At 38.3% G+C, this 25,594-nt stretch overlaps 1 protein-coding gene across 1 annotated transcript in view; it reads left to right on the top strand.

Annotated features, from left to right (window-relative positions):
• LOC133529291 (cold shock domain-containing protein E1) overlaps nt 1-25,594 on the top strand; it is a 54,466-nt gene that overhangs the window by 18,574 nt on the left and 10,298 nt on the right. The window contains exons 6-14 of the mRNA XM_061867017.1: nt 355-562; nt 8,008-8,193; nt 9,715-9,866; nt 10,309-10,492; nt 19,953-20,144; nt 20,715-20,840; nt 21,262-21,446; nt 23,602-23,819; nt 25,209-25,385. Coding sequence (XP_061723001.1) covers nt 355-562; nt 8,008-8,193; nt 9,715-9,866; nt 10,309-10,492; nt 19,953-20,144; nt 20,715-20,840; nt 21,262-21,446; nt 23,602-23,819; nt 25,209-25,385 — 1,628 coding nt within the window. The remainder of the gene's footprint in view (nt 1-354; nt 563-8,007; nt 8,194-9,714; nt 9,867-10,308; nt 10,493-19,952; nt 20,145-20,714; nt 20,841-21,261; nt 21,447-23,601; nt 23,820-25,208; nt 25,386-25,594) is intronic.

Genomic DNA, 25,594 nt, shown 5'->3' on the forward strand with positions numbered 1-25,594 from the left:
TGCAAGAAAACAGAAAACTTAATTTCTTTAATATCACTTGCCATATTTCTATCATACAAAGCCCGCGTAAAATTACCACTTTCTGTGCCGATGATCCTTACGAAGAAACACTCTTACAGTATATGTATCGTAAAGACATTACACGCAATCCTACGGGCTACGACGTAGCACTTATAGTACACATTACACATTTGTACATAAAGTTAAAATTCCTTATAGCCAGCAAAAGTAAATCGGGTGACGTGTGAAACTGATCTACACGCGCTCTTCTTTATTAATAAGGTTCAGCTTTGAACACCTACCTTTTGCATTTCTTGTGAATGTATCTGTGCTGAATATACCTTCTACCTGCAGGGGCACCCTAGGCGCCTGCCATGTGCGCTTCGAGAACCCCGTGCACCCGGTGAAGTATCACGGCGTGGTATGCTCCATGAAGGACAACTTCGGTTTCATCGAGCGCGCCGACGTGGTCAAGGAGATCTTCTTCCACTACTCGGAGACCAAGACCAAAGAGGAGCTCGCGCTGGGTGACGACGTTGAGTTTATCATTCAGACTAGAAATGTAAGTGCGATTTTGTTTTTAATGTTGTTCAATTTCAGGTTTCTTACAGGGATAGGTATTAAATATTGATCCATGGAACCCTGAATGGGTTATGTATATAGACATGAATCTATCAGCGTCATCAAGTCACAGCCAAGGAGATTTTCTTTTTTACTCAGCCAAGATCAAAGGATGCAATACTACGTTCCAAAACTAGAATAACTGATGTAGTTGAATCTGCCGCCAAGCTCAAATGGGACTGGTCAGGACACGTCTGCCGTATTCCGGATGCCCTGTGGATCAAAACGGCACCCGGTGGGTCCCACAAATTGTAAGGCGTCACAGTAGACCTTGTCGGAGATGGCGAGACGAGCTTGACGCTTTTAACAAAGACTGGTGGGAGACTTCCGAGGATAGGGATACGTGTAAATATTTGCCCAACACTGGGACGATATGGGCTCATAATAATAAAAGCGCTGGACAACGATGTCAAGTTAATTATTCAAATTTGCTTTTCTATGTTCTTGGATTAGGTATTAGATCTACACATACTCTATGCTACTGGATGCTACACATACTCAACAACAGTCTTATTCTGTGTCTAAAACTGATTATTCATGATTGATCCTATTAGCTTTTTAATTTTTAATACTTGACTTTAAAAAACACGGGAATTTAATTCTAAATATAAAAGAAGCCTTAGACAAAGGAAATAAATGAGCCAATTTTTCTGTACATTTTTACGGAATTTGTAACAGATTGGGAAAAAACTTGTACAAAGATCAGCTGTCCTTCTTGCCACTGTGCCACCCCCTGGCGACTCCCTTTGCTGCTGCGTAGCTGGTGCAGCGTTGCAGCAGCGGGTTATTGGCGATGTCACTACTAATTTCAGCGACACGCGCATTGTCGTAATTAGGTCGTAAACGACGTGATCGATAGTGATGTATTTTACCAAGAAGGTTGACAGGGACACGGACCCTTTTCTCGCTGTAACAACGTTGCAGTGCCTACTCGTAGCAACCATATAATATATCAACAAGAAAAGCAATGGATACTTAGAAATATAAACTTTTCCTCAATGTTCTCGGAAATGTTCTCCTCGTGTCACACAGGAAGTAGGCACGGGAAACCTTGATTAACAGGCAAAGGAAAGTAAAAATAAACATCACAGCGGCAGCGGGTAATGATATTGTAATATGTAACAGTTTTTGCATTAGTATTTGCATAAAAAAATCATTGCTGAAAATGTACTGTAAAACGCTGTACAATACACATGCGAATAGTTAATTCGCAACTCGTGTTGATTTGCCAACGTTTTCCTAGCGCTAAACGCGTAGACGATTTTAGCATTTTCCCGCTCTGTAGAGGAAGGCGACTACGAACAGAGCGCCCGCCGAGCGGGTTCCCGGCACTCAACTCCCTTCGCTCGTGTTTTAATCTATTGCCATTAGTTGCGAATTTCTTACTTTTGCCGAAAGGTACTAATGCCGAAGCTAAGTTAACAAAAATTTTCTCAATGTAGTTTCTAATAATAAATCCATTATAGCCAAGCTGGGAGAAATCATTCTTGGAATCTCGATTTCATTGTACAGTGGAGTTCATAGATATGTATACATTTTTTCACCTTATTGCAGTGGATTAAGTTGAAGAACTGTGAACTATACTGTATCTACGACTTATACGTATCGAGATTTAAAAAAAAAGAAAAAAGGTTACAGACTTTTTTACGCCTTCTTTTACTTAGAACTAGAGCTAATAATAGCTGCAAAATCGATTAAGGAATAAACAAAACGACAATAAAGTGTAGGTATCGGATTAAGTCAGATACACTTATATACATGAAAGAAGTTCACTAAGAATCTACGATTGGATCGTTCTGAGCTCGTGACAAGTTTATGGCATGGTTTTTCAAACATGTCCGTCTCAAAAACAATACAATCTAAACTTATTATATTTTTTATTAGAAATGGTAGCGGACTTTGCGTTAAGTTCTTTTGTAACGTTACAAAAGAACAAACGTAAAATTATAGTTACGAGCTTAAACTCGATGATTTTGCGATTTCATCTGCGTCCTCAGGGTGCGTAGACAAGATGCCAATCGTTATTAATAGGTCACTACGATGAATACGGTCACAGATTTTAAGTCTTGATCCATTTAGGGTTGAAGCTTATTTACTTACGGTATGAAGTTTTCAATCTAAACCCTAAGTGGGTCAACAATTAAAGTCCGCATCTGTACCACAATATACTATTGCATTGTCATTGATACGTATGTCATGGAAAACTTACTGACGTGACATAATTATACATACAAACATTGCAAGGTGAATATAATCTTGTCTAAAAACCCAAAGTCGGTGCACTGAAACTCTGGTTTTCGACAACATTGGATGAGCAATATTAACAGCTTGGAATTCCTTGAATCTAGAATAAAGCAAAATCGTAACATCAAATATATATGTAGCGTACATCAAAATTAATATCCTGAACTGACGGCCGCGTTGCTAGACTACCGACCGGCTTCCTGCGAAAAGCGTATATATATACATGTAATAATAGCAGCTATTATTTTATTTATAACGAGAGCTGCTCTCGTGGGTCTGAGCTGTTGAACTAATGAACCGATATGTTTGTACTGACGCGTCCAATTAAAACTGCTTTCAGATTTTCTCATATTCTGTTGACTATCGAGTGACATTGCCTGTCATAAAAAATGAAGGCGATATAAGGCAATATAAGCAATATTTAACATTTTATAAATTAAAAGCAGAACAAAAAATATGCGTACACTTTGTTTAAAAAATATGCGGCTACTTATGCTGCGCTTCCACCAGAGATGTGCGACTGGCCGACTGCACGCTGAGCGTAGAAAACAAATGAAGTGATTCTATTGGTTCTTAACAAACACATCGCTACACATCCTAGCACATCTCTGGTGGAAATGCAGCCTTAATGTCGAACATTGAATTAGCCACTTTTACATAAACTAGTTTACATCCATCTAAGTCTTTATTTTCATTGCTGAAAGCCTTGACCGTCTTGAAGTCTTTTGTTGACTTCTGTCACCAATCATTCCCATCCCGGCCTTTTCCAAGTTGTCCGGTTCGCAGCGGGCTACATGTCTATAATGACTGTGAATTATTTGATAGCAAGTGGTGGCTATCAGTTCCGGATAATATATAACGTTTGTTCTCTTTGCCGTTCACGGTATTCGCCGCGTTTGTTGCATTCTGTTTGCCAGGATTCTGGGCCGCAGGTCGATTAGAGTAAAAATAGTAAAGACCAATGTTCTCACAATAGGCATGATGACACATTTTGAAAAAGTGTTCTTTAATGTTTAGAAACATTTATTATGTACAACGAATAATATTTTTCTTGAGAAAATAACAGTTAAATAGGAAAAAAATGCATTAGAGTTTGTAAATTTAAAATTCTAATAATCTAATACATGTTTTTATTTAATTTAAAACTTTTATTTCATTAATTAATTATTACGAATAAAGACTCGTATGGTGTTTTAGAACAATACGGTCTGACTTATTTCGGGGGTCTATTGTTAACCGTCAATATACCGTCGAACTACGTGTGAATTCTTTTTGTCTCTTTCTTATTGCTAATGACGTGAAAGGGACAAAGACAATAGAATCCAAATATTTCGAACTTGTATTAGGCCCCGCACGTTGAAATGACATTCGAATATAAAGGTCACTTGAATGTTATTTTGTCTCACTCAGTGAGCAAAATGCGATTTTGCTCATTGTTTTTAAGCAGCAAATTACCCTTGTTCGAGCTGCTGACGTGAAAAAAATCTTTAATTTTACGTTTAGAGGTATCGTTTATCCACTCTAATTGATAAGTGCGATCCAGTCCGAATATTTTTTTTTCTGTTTCCCCTATTTCACAAAAATTGATTTAATAATTTTTTAATTCTAATGACCTCAGGATTAGGCTTTTAAAATCTCTCGGGTTCCTCACAGGCACCATGTAACTTTCAAATATGGCTTAGATTGACCTAATTTGTTAAAAGCTTCCTTAATGACTTAAACTTTCAAAGCTTAGGAGGCTTTAAAGCTTGAGGCCTAAAGACTCGAGATTCTGTGATCGTAAGCAGCAACGCGAACTTATGAATTTGAGGATTATATTACGGTCGAGGCTTTAAGGTTCGAGGCTTCTAGACTCAGCAGTCGTGACTCGAGTCTTGTAGTTTACGCCTCGTAGCTTAAATTCACAACACTACATTTCAACCATCGATCGTCCGAGATAGTATTACGTTTAGTAGCAAATGTATTAACTCGTACTAAACAATAATATGTAAACAGGCCCTAAGGCAAGTGTCCACGCTCGTAGGGGCCTTATAAGATAAAAATAAATTATTGATTATCTCCGAAATTGAGCTAATTAGAATACCGGTGTCTTTGAGAAGGTTACATAATTTAAGCTCAAGAATCACCCTTGAAATTAACGAAAAAAACCACAGTGTTAAAATTAGTTTTCTGGGAATACGAATTAATTTAGCACAAGAAATCAAACCTGCGTATGTTTACCGTAGTCGCATTATGTCCTTCATTACCGAACCTCTCTATAAAGGGTATTACATTATGAATAATGTACGAGAGATTTTATGAATTTAATATTTGATGAAACCTCATTACGCTATTGATAAATTCAATAGTCATTAATTAGTAGGCATGAGTTTGATATGCCGTGTTTATCAGAAACGGTTTACTATTATAACTATTTTAAATCAAATGGAGTATTTATCATGTATATTTCTTTTTGCGTGTTCTCGATATTGCAAGTTCCCCGTAGATCTGCGCCCCGTACGTAGGGTGGTAGTCCGTGAAGATGGCTTGGTCAACTGTGCCATAACATTCAGGATAAATAGGTACCATGCTTGCGTAGTTTTTATTTGAAGTGTCGGAGAGGGGAGTTTTTGAAATATAGTACCGCTTTCTTAGATTGCAGTACGGTTGCCAAAATTTTAATTAGCAATTTGAGGATTTCCTCTAATGTGACTTCATCGATTCAAACTCTGATTTTTAGACTATCCCTCGATAGAAAAATACCTCATAGGTCTAAAACACGCTTTAAAAATTTGTAACAAGCTATGCACATAAGCTAAATTTTCTTCTGAAAATGTTTGATTTTATTTTTGAGGTTATTCATAGTTTTTTTTTGTTAAAACTTACAAACTATTAAATTTTAATTATCTATCTCGCCCACGCTGACGCTCAGTGAGAGTGAGAGAAAAATACTAAGCTACGGGGCCTTCAGTAAAAGCTTGCCTAAATTGCCTTGACTTACTTGAATTGAATTTAGTTTAATGTGATAGCGATAGCAAATCATCTTCCTTACAAACATTGGCGAACACATTCACAACGTTTTACAACATCGTAGTGGATCAGCAGTCGATCACTGTGCAAAGAAAATTCGGTACTCGGTAACAGAAATATGTTTCGATTAATGTTTAACAAGCAGAAACGTCTGCGAACGATGCTATTAAGCTTAGAATACATTCAAAGCTGGAAAAATTACTGCTTTGGGGGTGAGACTTGAATGCACGGCCTCGGTATCGTCTTGGCTCGTCTCAATCGTTTTTTAGTCAAGTTCTTAAATTCGTCCCGTTCTGCTTTCGTCACTCATTCTTCATTCGTCACTTTCGTGAGTTGTCCATATCATCTTTGGTAATGTTTGTTGTTAGCCGACCCACGAAAGTGACGAATGAAGAATGGGTGACGAAAGCAGAATGGGATGAATTTAAGAACTGGCAAAAAAACGATTGAGACGAGCCAAGACGATACCACGGCCTCTGGATCACCAGTTACGATGTGCTACCCATACTACATACATTTTTAACAAGCAAAAACGCCTGGAACGATGTTGTTAAGCTTAAATTTTCTGGCTATGGATGAGGTCTTGGTGGCGTAGTTGGCAGAGCGCTAGAGTATCGATCTAGAGGCCGTGAGTTCTAGTCTCACCCAAGGCAATATTTTTTTCGCTTTTAAATTAATTCTTAGCTTAATAAGTTTCGATATTAATCATTAATAAAATTGGCAGAGACATTCAAGAGGGTTTGGTTGAAATTGGGCAGTCTTCTGAAATATACGTAATAATTATTTTGGGCCTAGTTTGTATTCTTTGAAAGGCGGTTAAGGAGTCGAAGCCATAAGGCGCAATTAACTATTCTATTACATATGCATTCGGAATCGACCGGCTGCGCCGTTTTAAAAGCATTAAAATTGAAACACTAATAGGGCGACTTGGTAAAGCCATTTATTTTAGCCTGCCAATGTATTGCATTTTGTGTTTATTGACTTTTTTGGATAATATGCTTTGCTGTGTATGGTATGTTAATATACTAATTACTATAATGGTGTTATTCGTTGACAAAAGTCTGATACATCTCTTCATTAGAGTAAAGCATCAAATACTGAAATAGGGGTTGTTTTATTTTATATCCGATCTCTGGGAAAACCTGTATGGCGAATTGGTTCAATTACATTTCTTCAACACTACTTGTGTATGTGACTTTAAGGTGGAGTAGAAGCAGATGAGGATTTTGAGAAGTTATAAAATCAATAATTACGCGTAAGTGAACTAGAAGTGATAGGGTTATACCTATTTGACCGAAGAGGCCGTGTTGTCTTGGGTACAGGAGACTGCAGGTGATATTGTATATCTACGGTTACTGTTTTAATCATCTTGTTTTAATAAAGGATTCTCGTTTAACCATACATTTGATTGCATTATTGATAAAATGTATGGATGGGGCTTTATTCCAATCAAAATATACCTACTCTTATAATAGGGTTTTTTAGGTTTTCCCGAATTGCTAATTGGGTATTTGCCACCGGGAATTAGGAAGCAAATCGTCCTGTTTAGTAACCTGCATATTTGACCGCTGTTCATCAGTTCATCATAATATTCATAATATGTAGTTGAACGTGAGTGGCTTGGCTATGGACTGGAAATATCATTTAGAACATGCACTCCACAAACATTGTTTACATTATATACAGAAGATCCATAAGTGCTACCTCTCTACAAGTGAGAAGCATTTCCAGGTCTGGAAAATAAGCGCTGCGACAGTACCTCGCGAAACAAGTTAGATTACCCGTCCCTCTCTAGTAAATACAGTTGGAAAAAGACGGGTAGTCTGTCCCGCGCGTGACGTAGTATCGCGGCGTTTTTGTGCTAAGCTTACCGTCTGTTGTTTGTTGAAATATCATATTATATTGGTTATTAGGTAATATATTCGATATACATATGTACCTCGGCGTGAAATAAGGGATGCCAGCCTCGTATATCCTTTCTCGCTACACTCGGCCGTCTATCAATACTTGGCCGGCAATCCCTTATTTAATGCCCTCGGTAGTACTTAATGCAATATTACTTAATTGGATTGGATACTATAATCTATCTCTGTCTAAAACAAATGAACAAAATAAATATTGTTGTCCATCCAGGGAAAGGAAGTAGCCTGCAACATAACGAAGCTGCCAAGCGGCTCCGTCGTGTTCGAGGACGTGAGCCCCGAAATGATGAAGGGGCAGGTGCTGAAGCCTCTGGAGAAGGGCGCTGCGCGCGCGCCGCAGAACGACCCGCTCCCCGGCCGCATCCGGTACCGAGCCGCGGACCACTCCGAGGTCGAGGTCAGTAGTGTGTCTACTGTGGGGTGATATTATCTATTTATCAGTTCCATCCCACGCCATTTTAAACAAGAATAGATTACAATACTTGTTACTATTTTTACACACGCACAAAATATGAGTAAACGTCGTAGCGTAGGTAACGGCACAACTTGTGCCACACTTCTTACAAAACTTTGAACGTTGATGCGATGCTAATTAGAAGTGTTATCTTAGCGAAATTTGCAAGCACAAAGACGAAAAGCCACACTTAATAATTACGAGGGCGTACTTGCCCTACTACTTAGCTGCTTCGGATCTACTTATGCGATATAAATAACATTCATAGCATTGTAAGACATATTTCAATGCCAATAATGGCCATGAAAAAATAGCATTGACATTTAAATATAAATACTGTTTGTTTTATAAAATGACAGCACATATGGTTTGACGACGGGTCTGGCCTAATGGGTAGTGATACTAGTGACCCTGCCTATGAAGCCGATGGTCCTGGCTTCGAATCCCGGTAAGGGCATTTATTTTTGTGATAAGCACAGATATTCGTTCTTGAGTCATAGATGTTTTCTATGTATTTAAGTATTTGTATATTATATATATATCGTTGTCTGAGTACCCACAACACAAGTCTTCTTGAGCTTACCGTGGGACTTAGTCAATTTGTGTAAGAATGGCCCTATATTTTTTATTTATTTATATGGCATCTCAATTACTGACCATTATTGACTGTTAGTTTTAAGCTTCGATTCGACACGTCGAAATAAAAAAAATTTATTACTCCTAGTATACTAGGTGTTCGCAGAAATGATAGAGTCAGAAACACGGAACTGCGCTCCAGAACTCGAGTTGTAGATGTAGGTGTCAAAACCGCTAAGCTTAGTGGGACTGGGCTGAACATGTCTGCCGCATGCACCCTGAAAGGTGGGCCAAAATGGTTACCGAGTGGGACCCATGGAACACCATAGATGGTGTTGGCTATTTTATCTGGATTGGCGGAAAACTATAAAAGACTGAATGATCCCTCTCAATTGTATAAATATTATTCAAAACGCATGAGTAGACCCGGAGCAGCTAACAACTTTCGAACCAGCCCTCGTGCGCCCCTTATATTGAGAAATACTTACATCTCAGAAGACGAACACCGCAAGGCGAGAAATGTTCCGGTTCAAATCTATAATTCATGTTTTGAAATATCTTCCGGTGACATAAATGTACCGAACTATTCGTTTCAGAACTAGGTGTTACTGCTATGAAAATGATTCTCGTTTTCTTGGTTAAAGTTTATACGGGATTCTTAGATTTATCAAGTTTTTTTTTAATGTTCGTCAGTTACGTTGTCGAGATACATGGAACGCAAGAGTTTAAGTAAGTTTAAGTGTAGAATAATTTGAACATAAAGCTCTCGCACTTGAGCCCTAGTCCATCTATATATTCCACTACAAAAATGTGACTGAGAGACTACGTGAGCATAAATTAGTCGCTCCGTTTTTAAGCTTAGGCTTAAAAAAAATATGGTATTGTCAGGTGCCGTTCGGCGATAAGGATCAGTGTGGCGAGTTCACGCTGAAGCATGGCGACTGGGTGCAGTTCCAAGTGGCCACCGACCGCAGGGATCAACTCAAGCGCGCCACAAATATCTCCTTGCTGGATGAGTCTTTCAATGTTTCTGGAGAGAGGTAAGTTGGGGCTTTGTAGCGTCAGGAAAGTCGGATTTTATGTTTATCAGAGCTAAAATGGAAAAATATTAAATAGGCTCGCGAGGACCGGGTGTTGTATGAAGGTTTTTCGTCTTGAATATTTACAAACCTCTGCTACAAGTGTTTATTAAACATCTAGGTTGCTACAGGTCATACTTTTGAGGCTGATTAAATCCAGATTATTGTTTTGAGAACAGCTAATCTTTTCGAATCTTCTTAGTTGGTCTCATAATAAAATAACCTACCTATATCGTCAGTTAAATAATTAAACAAAAATCAACCTTGTTTTGAATTACTACGGCTCACTCTGGCTGTGAACTTGTGATAGTAATTAGTGAGTAGTTTAGCTTACAACTTAAATCCTGACATTAAAAACGACTTGTATGTAATGTCAACAATTTATAAGTTGAAATGTGTACAGACGGGAGCAAGGCGTGGTGTGCTCTCTTCGGGAAGGTTTCGGCTTCCTCCGCTGCGTGGAGCGCGAGCAGACGATGTTCTTCCACTTCGCGGAGGTGCTGCGCTTCGGCCTCATGGCAGAGAACCCCAAGGACCCTAAGGACCCTAACAACGCCAACAAGTATATACTCAGTGTCGGAGACGAGGTACGTCTTGCCTCTGCGAAATCTAACGAAACGTTTTCATTATATCTTCCGCGTTGAAGAATGGTGCGGTTCCTATGACAGTTTATTTTTATATGGAGCAGTAGTCCTTGCACAGGAGTGGGACGACAGTATCTCGCCCGCGCGATAAACTACTCTTCTTTCACTGTATTCATTAGAGAAGGCCGGGTAATCTATCTAGAGGGCGAGATATTGTCGAGCCACTCCTGTCTTAGGTCTACAGATGTCACGTAAAATGTTTGTAGACATTTTTTGGAAGTTAAGCACAAATTAATATAGAAATGTAGCAAAGTAATAAAAATATGATAAAAAAACATACCAATGCATATACAAATACGGCCCACCAAAAAGACTTGAAGGTACTGTCGACCATCATTCGACGTGAGAAGTATTTATACCCTGGCAAGCGATTTCCGTCAGTAGTAAATGGTGGCAAATTTGAAAAATGTAGGCGCGTAGGGATTGTTCAGCCATAGAAAATTTTAATTACGCGCCCTTTTCTACTCACAAAGTTGGTTTGCCAGAGTATATAAGGTGCGTCCATATTCTGCGAACAGTTAACTAACAGCTTACTTACATTATTGCAGTACGATTAGCAAAGCGCATGCAGTACGCGAGCGGTTTGCACATAGGCCGGATGTGGACATACCTTTAGCGTATAGTTTGCGGCATGCGGTCAGCCATTAGCTGGCGTCTTGCAAAAAGAAATTATTGAATGGTACGGCCCATGCCACCCGCACTCACTGTCAACCGTTACACTGCTATTAACCGAATTTATAGTCAGAGGTTTGACCACTTCTATTCACTAATACGCATTCTAAGGCCAAAATAGGTATTTTTAAATATGCATCATGTTATGCATATCTCGCATAAGTCTTCCCACTAAGTAGCAGTGCACGACACAGGTAAGAACAGAATATTCAGTGTACGGCTGATAGCATTAAGCTAAATGTAAGCCTCCACTAAAATTACCGAAGTGATAGACTACGACAGAGGACGTCAGATATATTAAAAAAAAATCATAACCTCCCTTTCTTTTGCCGTACCTGGTAACACATTTCAGTCACTATAGTCTGTATCTTTAGGTAGTTAAATAAATGTAAACAATGTGTTTTTTACATTTTCGCGTACTTGAAACATTTATCAGTTAACCAACCAAATAGAAAACTGCCTGGATCTGTTCCTTCATTGTTCTAGTTTAACTACTTACCTATTTCACTTAATCGTGTGATATTCTCATCTACCCTCAAATGGCTAAATATTCTATATCGTTTTAGGGTCTTTACTAGGGCGAAGTAATAGGAAATATTACAAAACTAAATTGCTATTGATTAATCAAATTATCCCGATATATTCCTATTAAGAAAATAGCATGATTACAGTAACCGAGTAAACCAATAGTAATAATGCTTACTGAAACATGGCTTGAACCCACGGAACACGCGTATATCAATCTGCCGGGATACTCAGTCGCAACCAACTCCTCGAGAACTGTGGTAAAAGGTGGTGGCACCATCATTTTTGTTAGCAACGAGTACTCAAATAGTTTTCAAGCAATGGATGTCTCACAATATTATATCGAAAAACATTTTGAGGTTTGTGAAATTATGTTAAAGTTGGGCAGTGGTACAAACATATTTTTGCTCGTACTCTATAGGTCACCGAATTCCAGTTTTGATATTTTTATAAAACAATTAAGTAATTTTTTCAAAAAATTCAACTCACACAACATATTTATTGCAGGAGACTTCAATATTAACATCGCAGATAAGAACGATAGTAAGACTATACTATTTTTACAGACATTGTTGGAACATAACATCAAACCTACGATATCAGACTTTACACGGGTCACAGCCAAAACTAAAACAGCATTAGACAACATAATGACTGATTATAGCGATTATGTAACTGCCTACGTGACTCCCTGTAGTTTCTCAGACCATGACGTTCAAATACTTGAATTACCACCTTTGCTCAAACAAACAAAAAAACAACAGAAAAGTACAAAGAAACGTATATACAGTAAAAAAGCAACGTATAAGTTTCATAACGAACTTACGTGCATCGACTGGCTATCAGTTCTTGATAACAAAGACTGTAACAATAAATTACAGGAATTTTACAATATATTATTAACTCTAATTGACAAGCATTTTCCGCTCAAAACAGTACAATCCCGATTAAAATCAAACAATTGGATCACAAAAGGTATCAGAACATCCAGTCGTACTAAACGTAAATTATTAATTAAAGCTCGACAGACAAACGATGACCATTTTGTCGAATATTTTAAACAATATAAGAACACTCTTAAAACAGTAATAACCTACGCAAAAAAACTGCAAATGCATAAAACTATTTCCACGGCTAAAAACAAGGTCAAAACCATTTGGAAGTTTGTAAAAGAGAGTACGGGCAAGGGTACTAAGTCCCTGCCCAAATTAGTGATACAACTTGAGAATGGCCAAACCAATGATGTCAATACGATTGCAAATGCTTTTAATCACTATTTCTTAAGCGTAGGGAAGACAACCGTCGACACTGTAGACAAGAAACACATGAGAAATATGCATAACCTAAAGATTAAAAACGTTAACTCTATATTTTTAAGTCCCATATCTGAATTAGAAATTGTTAAAATAGCAAATAACCTTAAAAACAGCAACTCGAGTGGGCCAGATAACCTCAACACAAATTTTGTAAAAAAAAACATAAGCTTTTTATGTACACCGTTATGTATAATTTTTAATGAATGTTTAGAAAAAGGTATTTTTCCTAATATTCTGAAAAAAGCCAAAGTCGTTACGATATTTAAAAAAGGAAGCCGTTCTGAACTGAACAATTACAGACCTATATCTCTTCTATCAGTAGTCTCCAAAATATTTGAGAAATGCCTAGCTGAAAGATTGGAAAAGCATTTTGAGAAAAACAACCTGTTCACTTCATGTCAGTACGGTTTCAGGAAAGGGAGGAATACTTCCGATGCTGTAATAAACCTTGTAACTGAGGTAATGTCCAACCTTAACAAAGGGCGCCACTGTGGAGGCGTATTCTGTGACCTGACAAAGGCTTTTGATTGTGTCAGTCATGAAATACTCCTAAATAAGCTTGAGTACTACGGAGTTCGTGGCACAGCTCTTAATCTTTTTGAATCTTATCTGACTGATCGTACACAGTATGTAGAGATTTCCTGTGGAGATAATATTAACTTATGTCGTTCTGATGAAGGTATAATTAAATACGGGGTGCCACAGGGTTCAGTACTTGGGCCCTTATTATTTCTTATATTTATTAATGATTTACCAGTAAATCTTACTCATGGCACACCATACTTGTACGCCGACGACACCAGCATAATATTAAATGCGAACACTGCTCACGAGTTTTGTTCACAAATAGAATCATGCTGGATGGAACTCGAAAGTTGGTTTACTTGCAATGGTTTGAAAATGAATTGTGGGAAAAGTTTTTACACCATCTTTCGCCGGAGCTTTAGAAGTACTGATTTATGTTGTAATTTGCCTATAGAAAAATCTGATTGTATTCGATTTTTGGGAATAGATCTTGATCCATATCTGAGGTGGCATAGCCAGATAGAGACAGTATGCAAAAGGTTAGCCAGTGCATGTTACTCACTAAAAAGCATTTCGAAAATTGCAGATTCCACTATCTTAAAAACTGTTTACTTCTCATATTTTGAAAGTATAATTAGATACTGTATTGAAGTTTGGGGTAACGGCTCAGGCATTAATTCGGTGTTACTCTTGCAGAAAAAGGCACTACGTCTTATTACTGGATCCACACGTATACCAATTACCCACAGAGATATGTTCAAAGATCAAAAAATCATGACGATCACCTCAGTGTATCTCTATCGCATATGTGTTTATGTTTACCTACATAGGAATAAGTATCCCACATCTAGTGATTGTCATGATTTCAATCTGAGAAACAAAAACAAACTAGCACGTACTAAATCAAGTTATGGCCACTTTAATAATAGTTTTAATAACATGGCAATCAAAATATTTAATAAGTTAAACCAAGACATTAAGGATTGTCAAGATTTTAGATTATTTGACAAAAAAGTAAAAGACTTCTTTATTAATAGGCCGTATTACACAATTAATGAATATTTCGCGAATTCACTTGACTAATTACTCCTCACATTATCATGATTGATTATTATTTTTACTTAATCCTATTGAATGATATGTACGTACCCCTTAATTTTAAAATGCATAACTCCCATACATACCTAACCTTAGAATAATCAGTTTTAGCATGTAAGTACTTTAGAGTATATTTTACAATTGTATTTGCATGTATTTATACGTGAAAGCAAATAAATGTTCTGATTCTGATTCTGACAGCAACTTCATTGTTACTTTGAGTAAGTATTGTCGTAGTAAAACTAAGTTTTAGCACATCGAGTTAAATTTATTGACTTGAAGGATTCTCTTGCTCAATAAAATACCTAACAGACTCTTCAAAAGTCTGCAATAACAATAAAACTGCAGATTTGTATATAAAAGTATCCTGTTTCTGTATTTCTTTGTAGTTTCTCTCGAATTAATGTGTCCCGTACAGGACTGACAGGGAGGGCGAGTGGCGTTTTCATTTCCGTTCAAGTTATACTCTTCATTCGATTGCAATTTTGAAGTTATTCTTGTTATTTGTGCGGCTTTTCAATTATTTTTAACCTTAAAGAAAACTGCCACTTGACACTGACTCTTGAATGTTGGAGACGCAGCATTTTGTTTTTGAGAGCTTACGACATTTACCGCCAAGAACACACATGTGTGTTCAACTGGGAACGGGGCGCCTGGCACCGAAAGTGTAAATGCTAAGAGAGTTCTTACTAGTTGCTAAGAGAGTTCTAGTGCGCAGATAATTTTGATCACCTCTTCCCCGCGCCCTCTTAGCTGCGTTTCCAGCGGATGACAGACGGCACACGGATGGTTTACACTATTTTGGCTATAAGTAGATAAATTGGACTAAAAATGAAGATCCAGTACTGAAAATGGCGCAGTCTGGGTGTTTTGGCATTGTGGCTATGGATAAATTCGAAGTAGAGAAACATGAATAACATTTTACCAATAAATCGCAACTGTTATATATATCGATCGATGTTATGTTTTGACGTCCGGTTTGGCCTAGTGGGTAGTGACCCTGCCTACGAAGCTGATGGTCCCGGGTTCAAATCCTGGTAAGGGCATTTATTCGTGTGATGAGCATGGATATTTGTTCCTGAGTCATGGGTGTTTTCTATGTATTTATGTATTTATAAATATGTATATATTATATATATCGTTGTCTAAGTACCCTCAACACAAGCCTTATTGAGCTTACTGTGGGACTTAGTCAATTTGTGTAATAATGTCCTATAATATTTATTTATTATTTTATTTATTTATTTATTTATATGCAATGGTACTGTAAAATATGACACTGCGGTGTCAAACCAAATAACTCTGCAACGTCACACCTTCCATCCTATTTGGTCTCTGCATCGACGCTAATTTAGCAATTTAGCTCCCTTGTCACGGGTTATTTAAAGCTGATGCATCCAACCGTCGGCAAAATTTGCGGTGGGTGCGTAGGGTCACAGAGCTCACCGCCATTTTTACAAGCGACAATCACCCGGTAATTACACAACACTCCCAAGACAGGAGGCCATGCATTTGCACCTTATAGGGAAACTGTTTTTACAAGTGTCTCGTTGTCTGTCTGTAATCAAAACTAGCAAGTCAAATTTGACCCATGTCCTGGTTTCCGATGAAAATTTGCATATTTTAAGAACAATAGTGCATACCTATAACGAAACCTTATTTTAACTTATTTTTAGGAGTTGTTAGAATTGTTTCTAAGATTTATTAGTTGCTTATGGGAGAGAAAAGTACTAGTTAGCTCATTTAACCTGTAATTTTGTCTGTAGTTTTCTGTACAAAACAGTTTGCCAGTCCATACAATAAGTAAGAAGCGAGTATGGGCGACATAAGGCGACTCCGGTTGGTTAAATGTTCTAAGACAGTCAGCGATAAAAACTTGTACCAAAAATGACATTTTTGCCAATAAATTAAGAATAAGAATTGTTTATTTAAAAGAAAAAACCTTATTGACATTTAAAAGATAACCTGCGACCCCACACTAGGCTATGCCTGTCACGTGGCAGCCAGATTCAGTTTTAAAAAAGTAGTTACATAAAGAAGTTAGTTACTGCGGTAACATACAGCCAAAGATAAGGTTAATTAAGTACTAGATAACATAAGTAAGACAAATGTATGTCTAATATGTAATCTAATAATGAAATAATGCACCAAAAATTTGACAGTGTGTGTGTGTTTTTGTGTGTGGGCATGGAGTCGCGTATGGAAGGCTACAGAGATTATTAGCATGTAAGCGATTAGGTGATAACCTTCAGCAGCATCTCGTTTTGACTGTAGTTAAGACCGTTCAACCAGTTCTTAATTATGAATTTTGCTTTACGAGAAGACTTTTTAGATATGTTTTCAAGCCTTTACCACTGTATTGTAAATATACGGATCTAGGGAGTTAGGGAAACGCCTTGCGAAAGCGGTTTTTGTGATGGCAATAGGGATTTTATAGATTCGATTGCGGATTAAGTCAGGATATTCTTCCGAATTTATAGTTTTTTGATGAACGTGAGTTGCAGCTCAAAGGATCAATAATAAATTAAAATAAATTGCATTGTATTCTTATTAGAATGGCATTTGTTTTATAATATTAAAACAAGCCTTAATTATCTACTTTAAGTCAAAAATGAAAATGGTTAAAGTCTTAATAGTTACTATTATGTTTGGGAGAGGACACTGACTTCTGTAACACAGGTTTTTACCTAGCTCAGAAGTCAGGGACTTCAATCACTAAAATGTACTTACCTTAATGCCCATATTTTTTTTTTTTTTTTTATTGCCTTATAATAAGGACTTCTGCATTTTTATAAAGGGTGACCGTCGTGAACCACCGGGACTTCCCAAGCATGATATTGAGCACAAAACTTTGGGCCCTTTCGAGAGGCAGTAGTGCAGAGCTAGTGGAGCCACCCCACACGCCAATGCAATATGATAAGATCGATTCCATATCGAAATGTATACGAGCTTTAGCAACTCCCTCGTAGCAGAATTTCGTAGCAGCTTCATAATAAATACCACCTTTCTGACTCTAGCTGACTTTACTTCGATGTGCTTTTTGAAATTGAGATTTTCATCAAGGGTAATGCCCAGGTACTTTACGGTGGTACAATTACTAGCTCAGTCAGCTGAACTGCTGACACGTAGCTTGAGATCTGGCCGTGAGCTGGGGGCAGAAGAAGCCATTTTATGAAAATATAAGTATTTTCTTTTTGAAATATTGAGAGAGAGCAGGTTGTCAGCAAGCCACCTGGCGACCACAGACAAAAGGGTGGGGCCGAGTATGCTTCCCTGCGGCACACCGAAGGTTATCGGTGCTGAGTCACTGACTAAGGTGCCGAGTCTTACACACTGCTTCCGATTTGTAAGGTAACTTTTGAAGCAGTTCCATGAAATACCGCGAATGACCAACAGTTCAAGCTTCCTTAGCAATATCGGGATTGACACGGTGTCAAACGCCTTAGCCAGATCCAGGAAGATTCCCGTGCAGGACTCTCCTATGTCAAGACAGGAAGACACAAGGTTAACCAGTAAGGTGGCGGCTTATTCAGAAGATCTGTTATTCCGAAAACCAAATTGTCTTTGGGATTGCAGGTGTACTTTCTTTATCATTTATGAAGTCACTTTTCTTTTTAAACCAATCAGTTGGTTGACATTAAATATATCGGTAAAGACCAGCCAGTCTACGAAATATAATTTACAGTACATATGGTGGTACTTTACCGCACTATGCGAAAATTAGCATATTACGTTACTGTGTCGAATATTTAAAGGGCCATATGTACTGTAAAACGTTGTACGATACATGTGCGAATAGGTAATTCGCAACTCGTGTCGATTTAAAACACTCCCTTTGGTCGTGTTTTAATTTATCGCCACTCGTTTTGAATTTCCTATTTTTCACACTTGTATCGTAATGTACTATTAAAACAACGCTATCTCGCATCTCATTAAAATTTTACCACACTAGTTCAAATCTTTTAAGCTGAACCTGTCCTGGTATCAGATATCCTGTAAATTGCTAAACTTCCGTAATTTCTTGTGTCGTTGCAATTTAGAGACAAGCGAATGGAACCCAGGAGGAATGAAGTATAGAAGTATGGCGATTTCTAAATTTAAACTGGGTGCAAATTCCCGTGATTTATAAGGAACTATTTTACGAAAATATGGAACCATATGGGGTATGGGGTCATTCGTTACTTCTCAAGGAGTAATTCATAGATGTTACAATACAGTTAGTACTAAAAGTGCGAAGCATAATTTTATTGTATTTTAGTGACTTATTATTAAGTATGTAAAACGAAATATACATAGATATTTGTTTACTACCCCACAATTTCATTGACCTCAAGTAGTTTAAATCCAGCAAAGGTTTGGTTATAAGTACACCTATTTTTTAAATGTGGTTTATGTAAGAAGATAATAACATTTAATTAGAAAGCTATGCAACAGTCTGCACTCGTACATAACATTAAAACGTAGTTATTTCGTTGCGACTGATTCAATTATCACACACGTATTCATAACCACATTTATGCATCGCCGAGCGTCCGGTCGCTCGGTTATTCAGCCGGTTCAGTTGCAAAGGGCATTTAAACGTTAAATATTAATACGGACATACGTCTGTTACACCAGGGGGGGACGGTGATCGATATTAGACCTTTTTATCAAGTTACAGAGTACATGCATAGAACACGCTGCATACCACGGCTGGAGCTTAGGGCATTTTCACATTCATTTTATGAGTTGTTACTATTTTAACGATAAATTGAATTTCTTTATTGCTACACTACTACTACGTGACCCAATTTTATATACGTGACCCAATTTTACGTGTCTAAATAATTAAAAAAAGAGAGTAAATTGAATAAACCTGTCCTAAACAACACTGCATCAGATTTTATTCCTAGTTTTACTCGCTACTTCAGTTTAATTTTTACTTGCTAATTATTGTAATGTAGATTTTAAATATGTATGTATAATTGCATTAAAATCGATTGTACGACACACGCATTTATTTTAGTATAGGGTCTAACTGATGCTTAGGTAACTGAATTTAGCCTTTTCATGGCCATTGGTGTGAAACGTCACTTGAAAAGCCAAATGCAATCTTGATTCTTTATTCTACTGTGACTTTTTGTAATGAGGTGGTTTAAATAAAAACCAACAAACGCGATTGGTCTTGTGACAAAACGGAGAGTTAAACGACTTGTTTTGAAGTTTGGTACAGGAGTAAATGAAAATGTCCATAACATGGTATTTATGCCCCGATACGCCTTCCTCAGGTGGAATTCACCGTGGACCCAGTGACGTCGTTCTCCAACATGAACACCCGCCAGAGCGCTATCCGCATCAAGCACCTGCCGCCCGGCTCCGTGCATTTCGAGACCCTGGTCGAGCGGGGAGTGCGCGGCGTCGTCACTAAAGAGGCTCAGCTCTACAGCTCCAACTCCAGCCCTACTAGGAACCCGCCTCCAGTGAGTTAAATCCAAATCTCTTCTCGCGTTGCGCATATGTACCTACTCAAGCTTTTAGTCACGAGGTTCGGAAAGCAGCCGGTAAATAATCACTTGTGCTCAGTGATATACCCATTAGTTTCTGGAGACGATACAAATAGCGTATTATTTCCTAACTTAGTTAGAAATTTACAGCCTTGTGTACAAAAATGGCGGTACGTGTCTAACTGTGCAGGATTCTCAGTATAGTGACTGCACTATAATAAGTTATTTAAAAATACAAGTGTAATCTGAAATAGAATTACGAAAAATAATATGAAAGACAGCTGCCGTCAGTTGCCTTTCATATTATTTTCAAATAACTTACATACGATGCAATTTTCAAATAATAAATTTCTAGGAACTTATGCATGGACCGACAAAGGCAGTACTAGTCAGTCTACAAATGTATTAAAAAAATTAACTTTATTTAACCTAAGGAATATACTGCCTTCAAGGAAACTTAACTCTAGAAAATATCTGTACATAGATACTTTTAACGGTTATAATGGAGTCTGTCTTTGTTAAAACATGTGCTGTGTATTTACCCAGGAATACAATGGCGTTATCAGTTGTCAAATCAACGGAGCTAAGAAGAATCTTACCTACATGGCCAAGAAGTGCGACTCCAAGATGCTGCCTCGAGTTGGCGATAAGGTCATCTTCGATATTTATCAGGTGCCTACTCATTATCTCTCTCATTACCTATAATATGTCCAAGGTTATCGAAGATGAGTTGGAGTGTCTTTTCTTATTGTGTCCGTATTTTTCGTGTTTATTGAGACCGCCTTTAGATTTCACCATGAAGGATACGTTTACAGTTATTGTTATAATGAGGTGGTTAGTTTTACTCGTATGCGGCTCTACGCGTGCTTAACGTGATACTGTACAGCTGCATTCATAAATGTGTGTACTTTTGCAGCTGTGTCTTGCCATCAGCTTATGTGGTCACACATACAATGTGCTGAGCATGCCTTTATTTTCAAGACGATAGAGTACATCTTCAGATATTTTCTAGCACCATGGCTGACTATAAATCTTAGCTTACATTAACTTTGTTGGTATTAGGTGGTTTGGTATCATGTACTGCTTGCCCCAGGTGAAGAGAACCAAGGAACTGGTAGCGATGTCAGTGACGATCCAACACAGCCTCACGAACGGCGGCTCCAGCAACGGGAGCGCCGCGTCGCGGGGCGTGCTGCACGGCTTCATCGCCGCGCTCAAGGACGGCTTCGGCTTCATCGAGACCTCCGATCACAGCAAGGAGGTGTTCTTCCACTTCAGGTACCCACCCTTCACCTCATTATTAGGTAAACCTGGGCTTCGAAAACTTTTGAGAAAAAGAGCCAAACACTGCAAAAATTACCAATAATATGGCGTATCAAAGAGCCACAAGTATTGTTTTCGGTGGTGAAAAAACTCTCTAGTGTAATTTTTTGTGTGGCTTAAAGAGTAGCATGCAGCTCACGAAAAGCGGTTTGCCGACTCCTGGGCTAAACCAATAAGTTACGACGGGGGTCGGCATACTTTTGAAGGGACAGACAACCAATGTTAAAGACACGTTAAGTTAATTTAGATGCATATTTAAATATTAATTGTTTGGGTGACTTGAAGAGCTGCAATATCAAATCCAAAGAGGCACATGAGGCTTACGACTTACAATTTGACGACCCCTGAGTAAGGCATGCCTTGCAGAAGTGCAAAACAAGATAAAAAAAATTAAAGTTGACCATTTGTGAGTTGAATTTCGATAGCATTTTATTATTTCTGTTCTTATCTTTCGTACGCAATAATGTCATCAGTTCGACGACGAAGGTTTTGTTTCATGATTCGAGTTACTTGTCAGTAAAGAGGATATGAACAACATTTGGGCCGCTATTTGTGAACAAGTTGATTACTGTCTGACAGTAGGTGTATTCAGTGACAGGAGAGTCCGGCCATGCTAAGTTTTCATGCCATGTGCTACGTCAAATATTATGGATCTTATAGAGCTATACATAAAAGCTCCATACACGAATCACACAACAAAGCCATCGTCGGCGAACTGACTTCATTATGGCGTACCAAAGATAACAGAAATAATTACTTCCAAAGTGAATATGGCCAGAGTCTAACAAATAATAATTTCTTCAAATAAATTTGTTTTGATTGCCTGAAAGTGAATTACATACTTTATCTGGTTAAGTTGGCTTAATTAAGCACATTAAAATATTCTTGCCAATGCTACGAAAAAGCACCGACGACTCATTGTTAAAAAAAAATCGACTAACATAGTAAACTTTATTCTGTTAAAAGTTTTAAGTAAAATGTTTTATGCGATGCGTTTTATTTTTTTATTGCTTTTGTTTATTTTTAATTGCTTTGCGCACTGAATATTTGCTTAGCGAAATGCGAGCTTCTAAAAGAGGAAATGTGACACGCTCATAAGGCTTTACAAATAAGATCGTGACTGTCCATGGTATTACTCGTAGGTTAATTTTAGGACTAATTTGAACTGAATACCTTGGGTTCAATTGGACAGAATTATGCTAAAAAGCTTATTTTGGGAAATTTCTGTAAGTATGGTCACATTGCTGAATAATTAAGCGTTTTAGGAAGTAAGTGTTCATCTCTATATTGGTTGTACCTAACAATGTAACCTATTATCCTGTCGCATACATCTGTTGTTTCTCCAATAAAAAGAAAATAAAAATAGAAGCGTCAAAAGATGATGGAAATAAAAGGGCAGGCGAAAATAGAATTGTCTTTAATGCCCTTAATCATAAACAAAATCTTACGTTCTTAAAATGGTTTAAAGGACGAAATGTGCGATTGTGCAAGCTTGACGACCTATGGTGTTGTATTTCGTACATGGTATTATTTCAGCATAAATCGATTGATTAGTTTCATTACGTAATAATTGTCCTATTTATTCATTTTACGTTCAAGGTATGTGGCAAACTCTGAAGTCTGAATTATCTCTTTTTTCCAGCAATTACAAATCGAGCCATACGACAGTGTGTCCAGTCAAGTTAAAATAAATTTCATCGATTTTGTAAATTTACGTGTGCATTCCTATTATTCAGTTTTATAGTATTGCCTTGCTTTAGTCGTCCTGACACACTCTTTATTTAATGTGATTGATAGACCAATATATTGCAAAATATTCGCATTATGCTTGCTGCTGCAAGAGACTTACGAGCTTTTGGCGAATATATATTTTTTTATTTATCGAAGCGCACTGCCTTTATATTGTTGTAATGTGAACCATTTTCACGTGTATTTACTGTAAGAATCAGCCGGTAAGGCAGTCTTCATATTGAATGCGGATCCGCACGCTGGGAAGTGCATAGGGTTGTCTCGAGCACACACGGGAGTGGCGTGCGGATTTGCATTATTGTGATAATTGCGTATACATTGTCGTATATCAGTATACGTATACATTATCGTATATAAACAGCAATCTGGAGGGTAACCCGGACAACCTGGAGCTGGGCACGGAGGTGGAGTACGGGCTGGGGCGCGCGGGCGGCTCGGGCGGCGGCTGCGCCAGCGCCGAGTTCGTGCGCGTGCTGCCGCGCGGCACCGTGCCGCTCGCCAAGCCGCTCGAGCCCGCGCTCAACGGCACCGTCACCCGCACGCTGCGGGCGCTTAACCCGGATCAACCTAAATATTGCGGTACGTAACTATCTAAGGCGTTCTTCAAAAACATATTCCCTTTTAGGCCAATCAATTAGATTTTTTCGAAAAATTAATTCCCAGCAATCTGGAAAAACATAATTTTTTTATAGGTACCTTCATTTGGTCATAAATGCGTGTTAGGTGTGCAACATTTTTGCTTTTTTTACCCACGACGGAACGGAGACGGTATATGCGTTTGAGATGGGAGGATCTTTGTGCAAACCAATGGTACGTCGGTCGGAAAATTTGCTGTAATTCCGATGAATATTGATATCCGAGGATCCGAAAGGTACCTTAATATAAATTCGTAGTTTCGCCATCTTGATTTTTTCGTTACTTTTGCTATGATCATGTGTAAATCTGAAAACGCCTTTTCACCTGTGTCTAATTCACCAAACCTTACTGCTACTGCTATTGTAATTGATTGGGTTTCTTCTACGTCGAGTGCTTGGGCAATCTAAGAAAAAAAATATCTCCCAACGCTACTAAAATTTATTCCCACCTGGGATTGTGCAAACTCAGATTACACGCATTTAGCATCTAATGAAGTTAATAAAACGATTTTCAGCTTGCTGGGAATTTAGTGTCCATACTCCTGATCAAGAACACAAAAATACGCATACATAAGACGGTTATACGGCTGATACTCATGTAGGTATACGAGAAAAAATAGCTCCTGGTGGCAGAACGGGGAATACTAAGAAAGATCCTGAGCCATGTGAGAAGAGAAGATGGTAGTTTTAGACTCCGCAAAAACGTGATTATAAAATTGACGATCTTGTGGCTGCCCAATGTTATCGGCGAGACGAAAGCTCACCGTCTCCGCTGGCTCGACCAAGTTTTGAGAATGGAGGAGGAACGCGGCGGTAAAAGGGCATGCCTGGGACACTTGGTAGGGCGGAGGCCTGTCGGATGAACCAGGTATCGCTGGGGCGATGCTATTGAAGCGGACTTGCACGATCTCCAAGCCGATAACTGGTGGGAGATGGCACAGGATCGAAACAGCTGGCGTGTACTTGTGTTGGTGGCAAAGACTAATTTTGTGTTGCTGCGTCATTAAGTAAGAAGATAGAAGCTTACCGTAGACGTGTAAATCTAAATAATTTGTTGTAAGGCGTTGCATGCGTTGCGATTAGTGGAAGAGATGGGCGTTCGCCCGTTCTGCGTATGTGTAACACTTTATTATGCAGCCGCCATGATTTGGCATACAGTGGCCAACTGTACAATCATCTGCGTGTTTTCGCCTTAATTTTTGACCGTAGTATGTATTATAATTAATTAATGTATTAAAATTAGATTAAACATATGTGTTTTAAGTTTTATGTATCAGGGGATCGATACGGATATTTCTCAAGCGATACCGAATCCAATATTAACAAATTTCAGGTCTGATTCAAATGGAGGGCGGCACATCTTACGAGTTCGGAATCATGGGGCTGGCGTGCAAGCGCGAGATCCTGCAAGTCGGCGACCCGGTCACCTTCCAAGCGGACGCAGAGGGCCGCGCCACTAACATCGTGCCTATACGCAAGAAGCGACGCGCCACCGTTGACGCCATCAAAGGTCAATCATATTCACTTGTAGCGAAAAAATGTACTAAATCTTTTTTGTAGAAAAACTAGTGTGTAAGATTTTTTTTTCTATGGACCACCGTTTACAAGGTATTTACGAAAAACTAAAAAAGGACCTTTACCTCCTTGAACCCGATAGCCCGAATTTAATGGGATTTAAGCAGTATGTACTAAGACGCATACCTACTTTTTCATTTGTTT

Source organism: Cydia pomonella, chromosome 1, assembly GCF_033807575.1.
Source record: "Cydia pomonella isolate Wapato2018A chromosome 1, ilCydPomo1, whole genome shotgun sequence".
In the NCBI taxonomy this organism is placed as follows: Eukaryota; Metazoa; Arthropoda; class Insecta; order Lepidoptera; family Tortricidae; genus Cydia; species Cydia pomonella.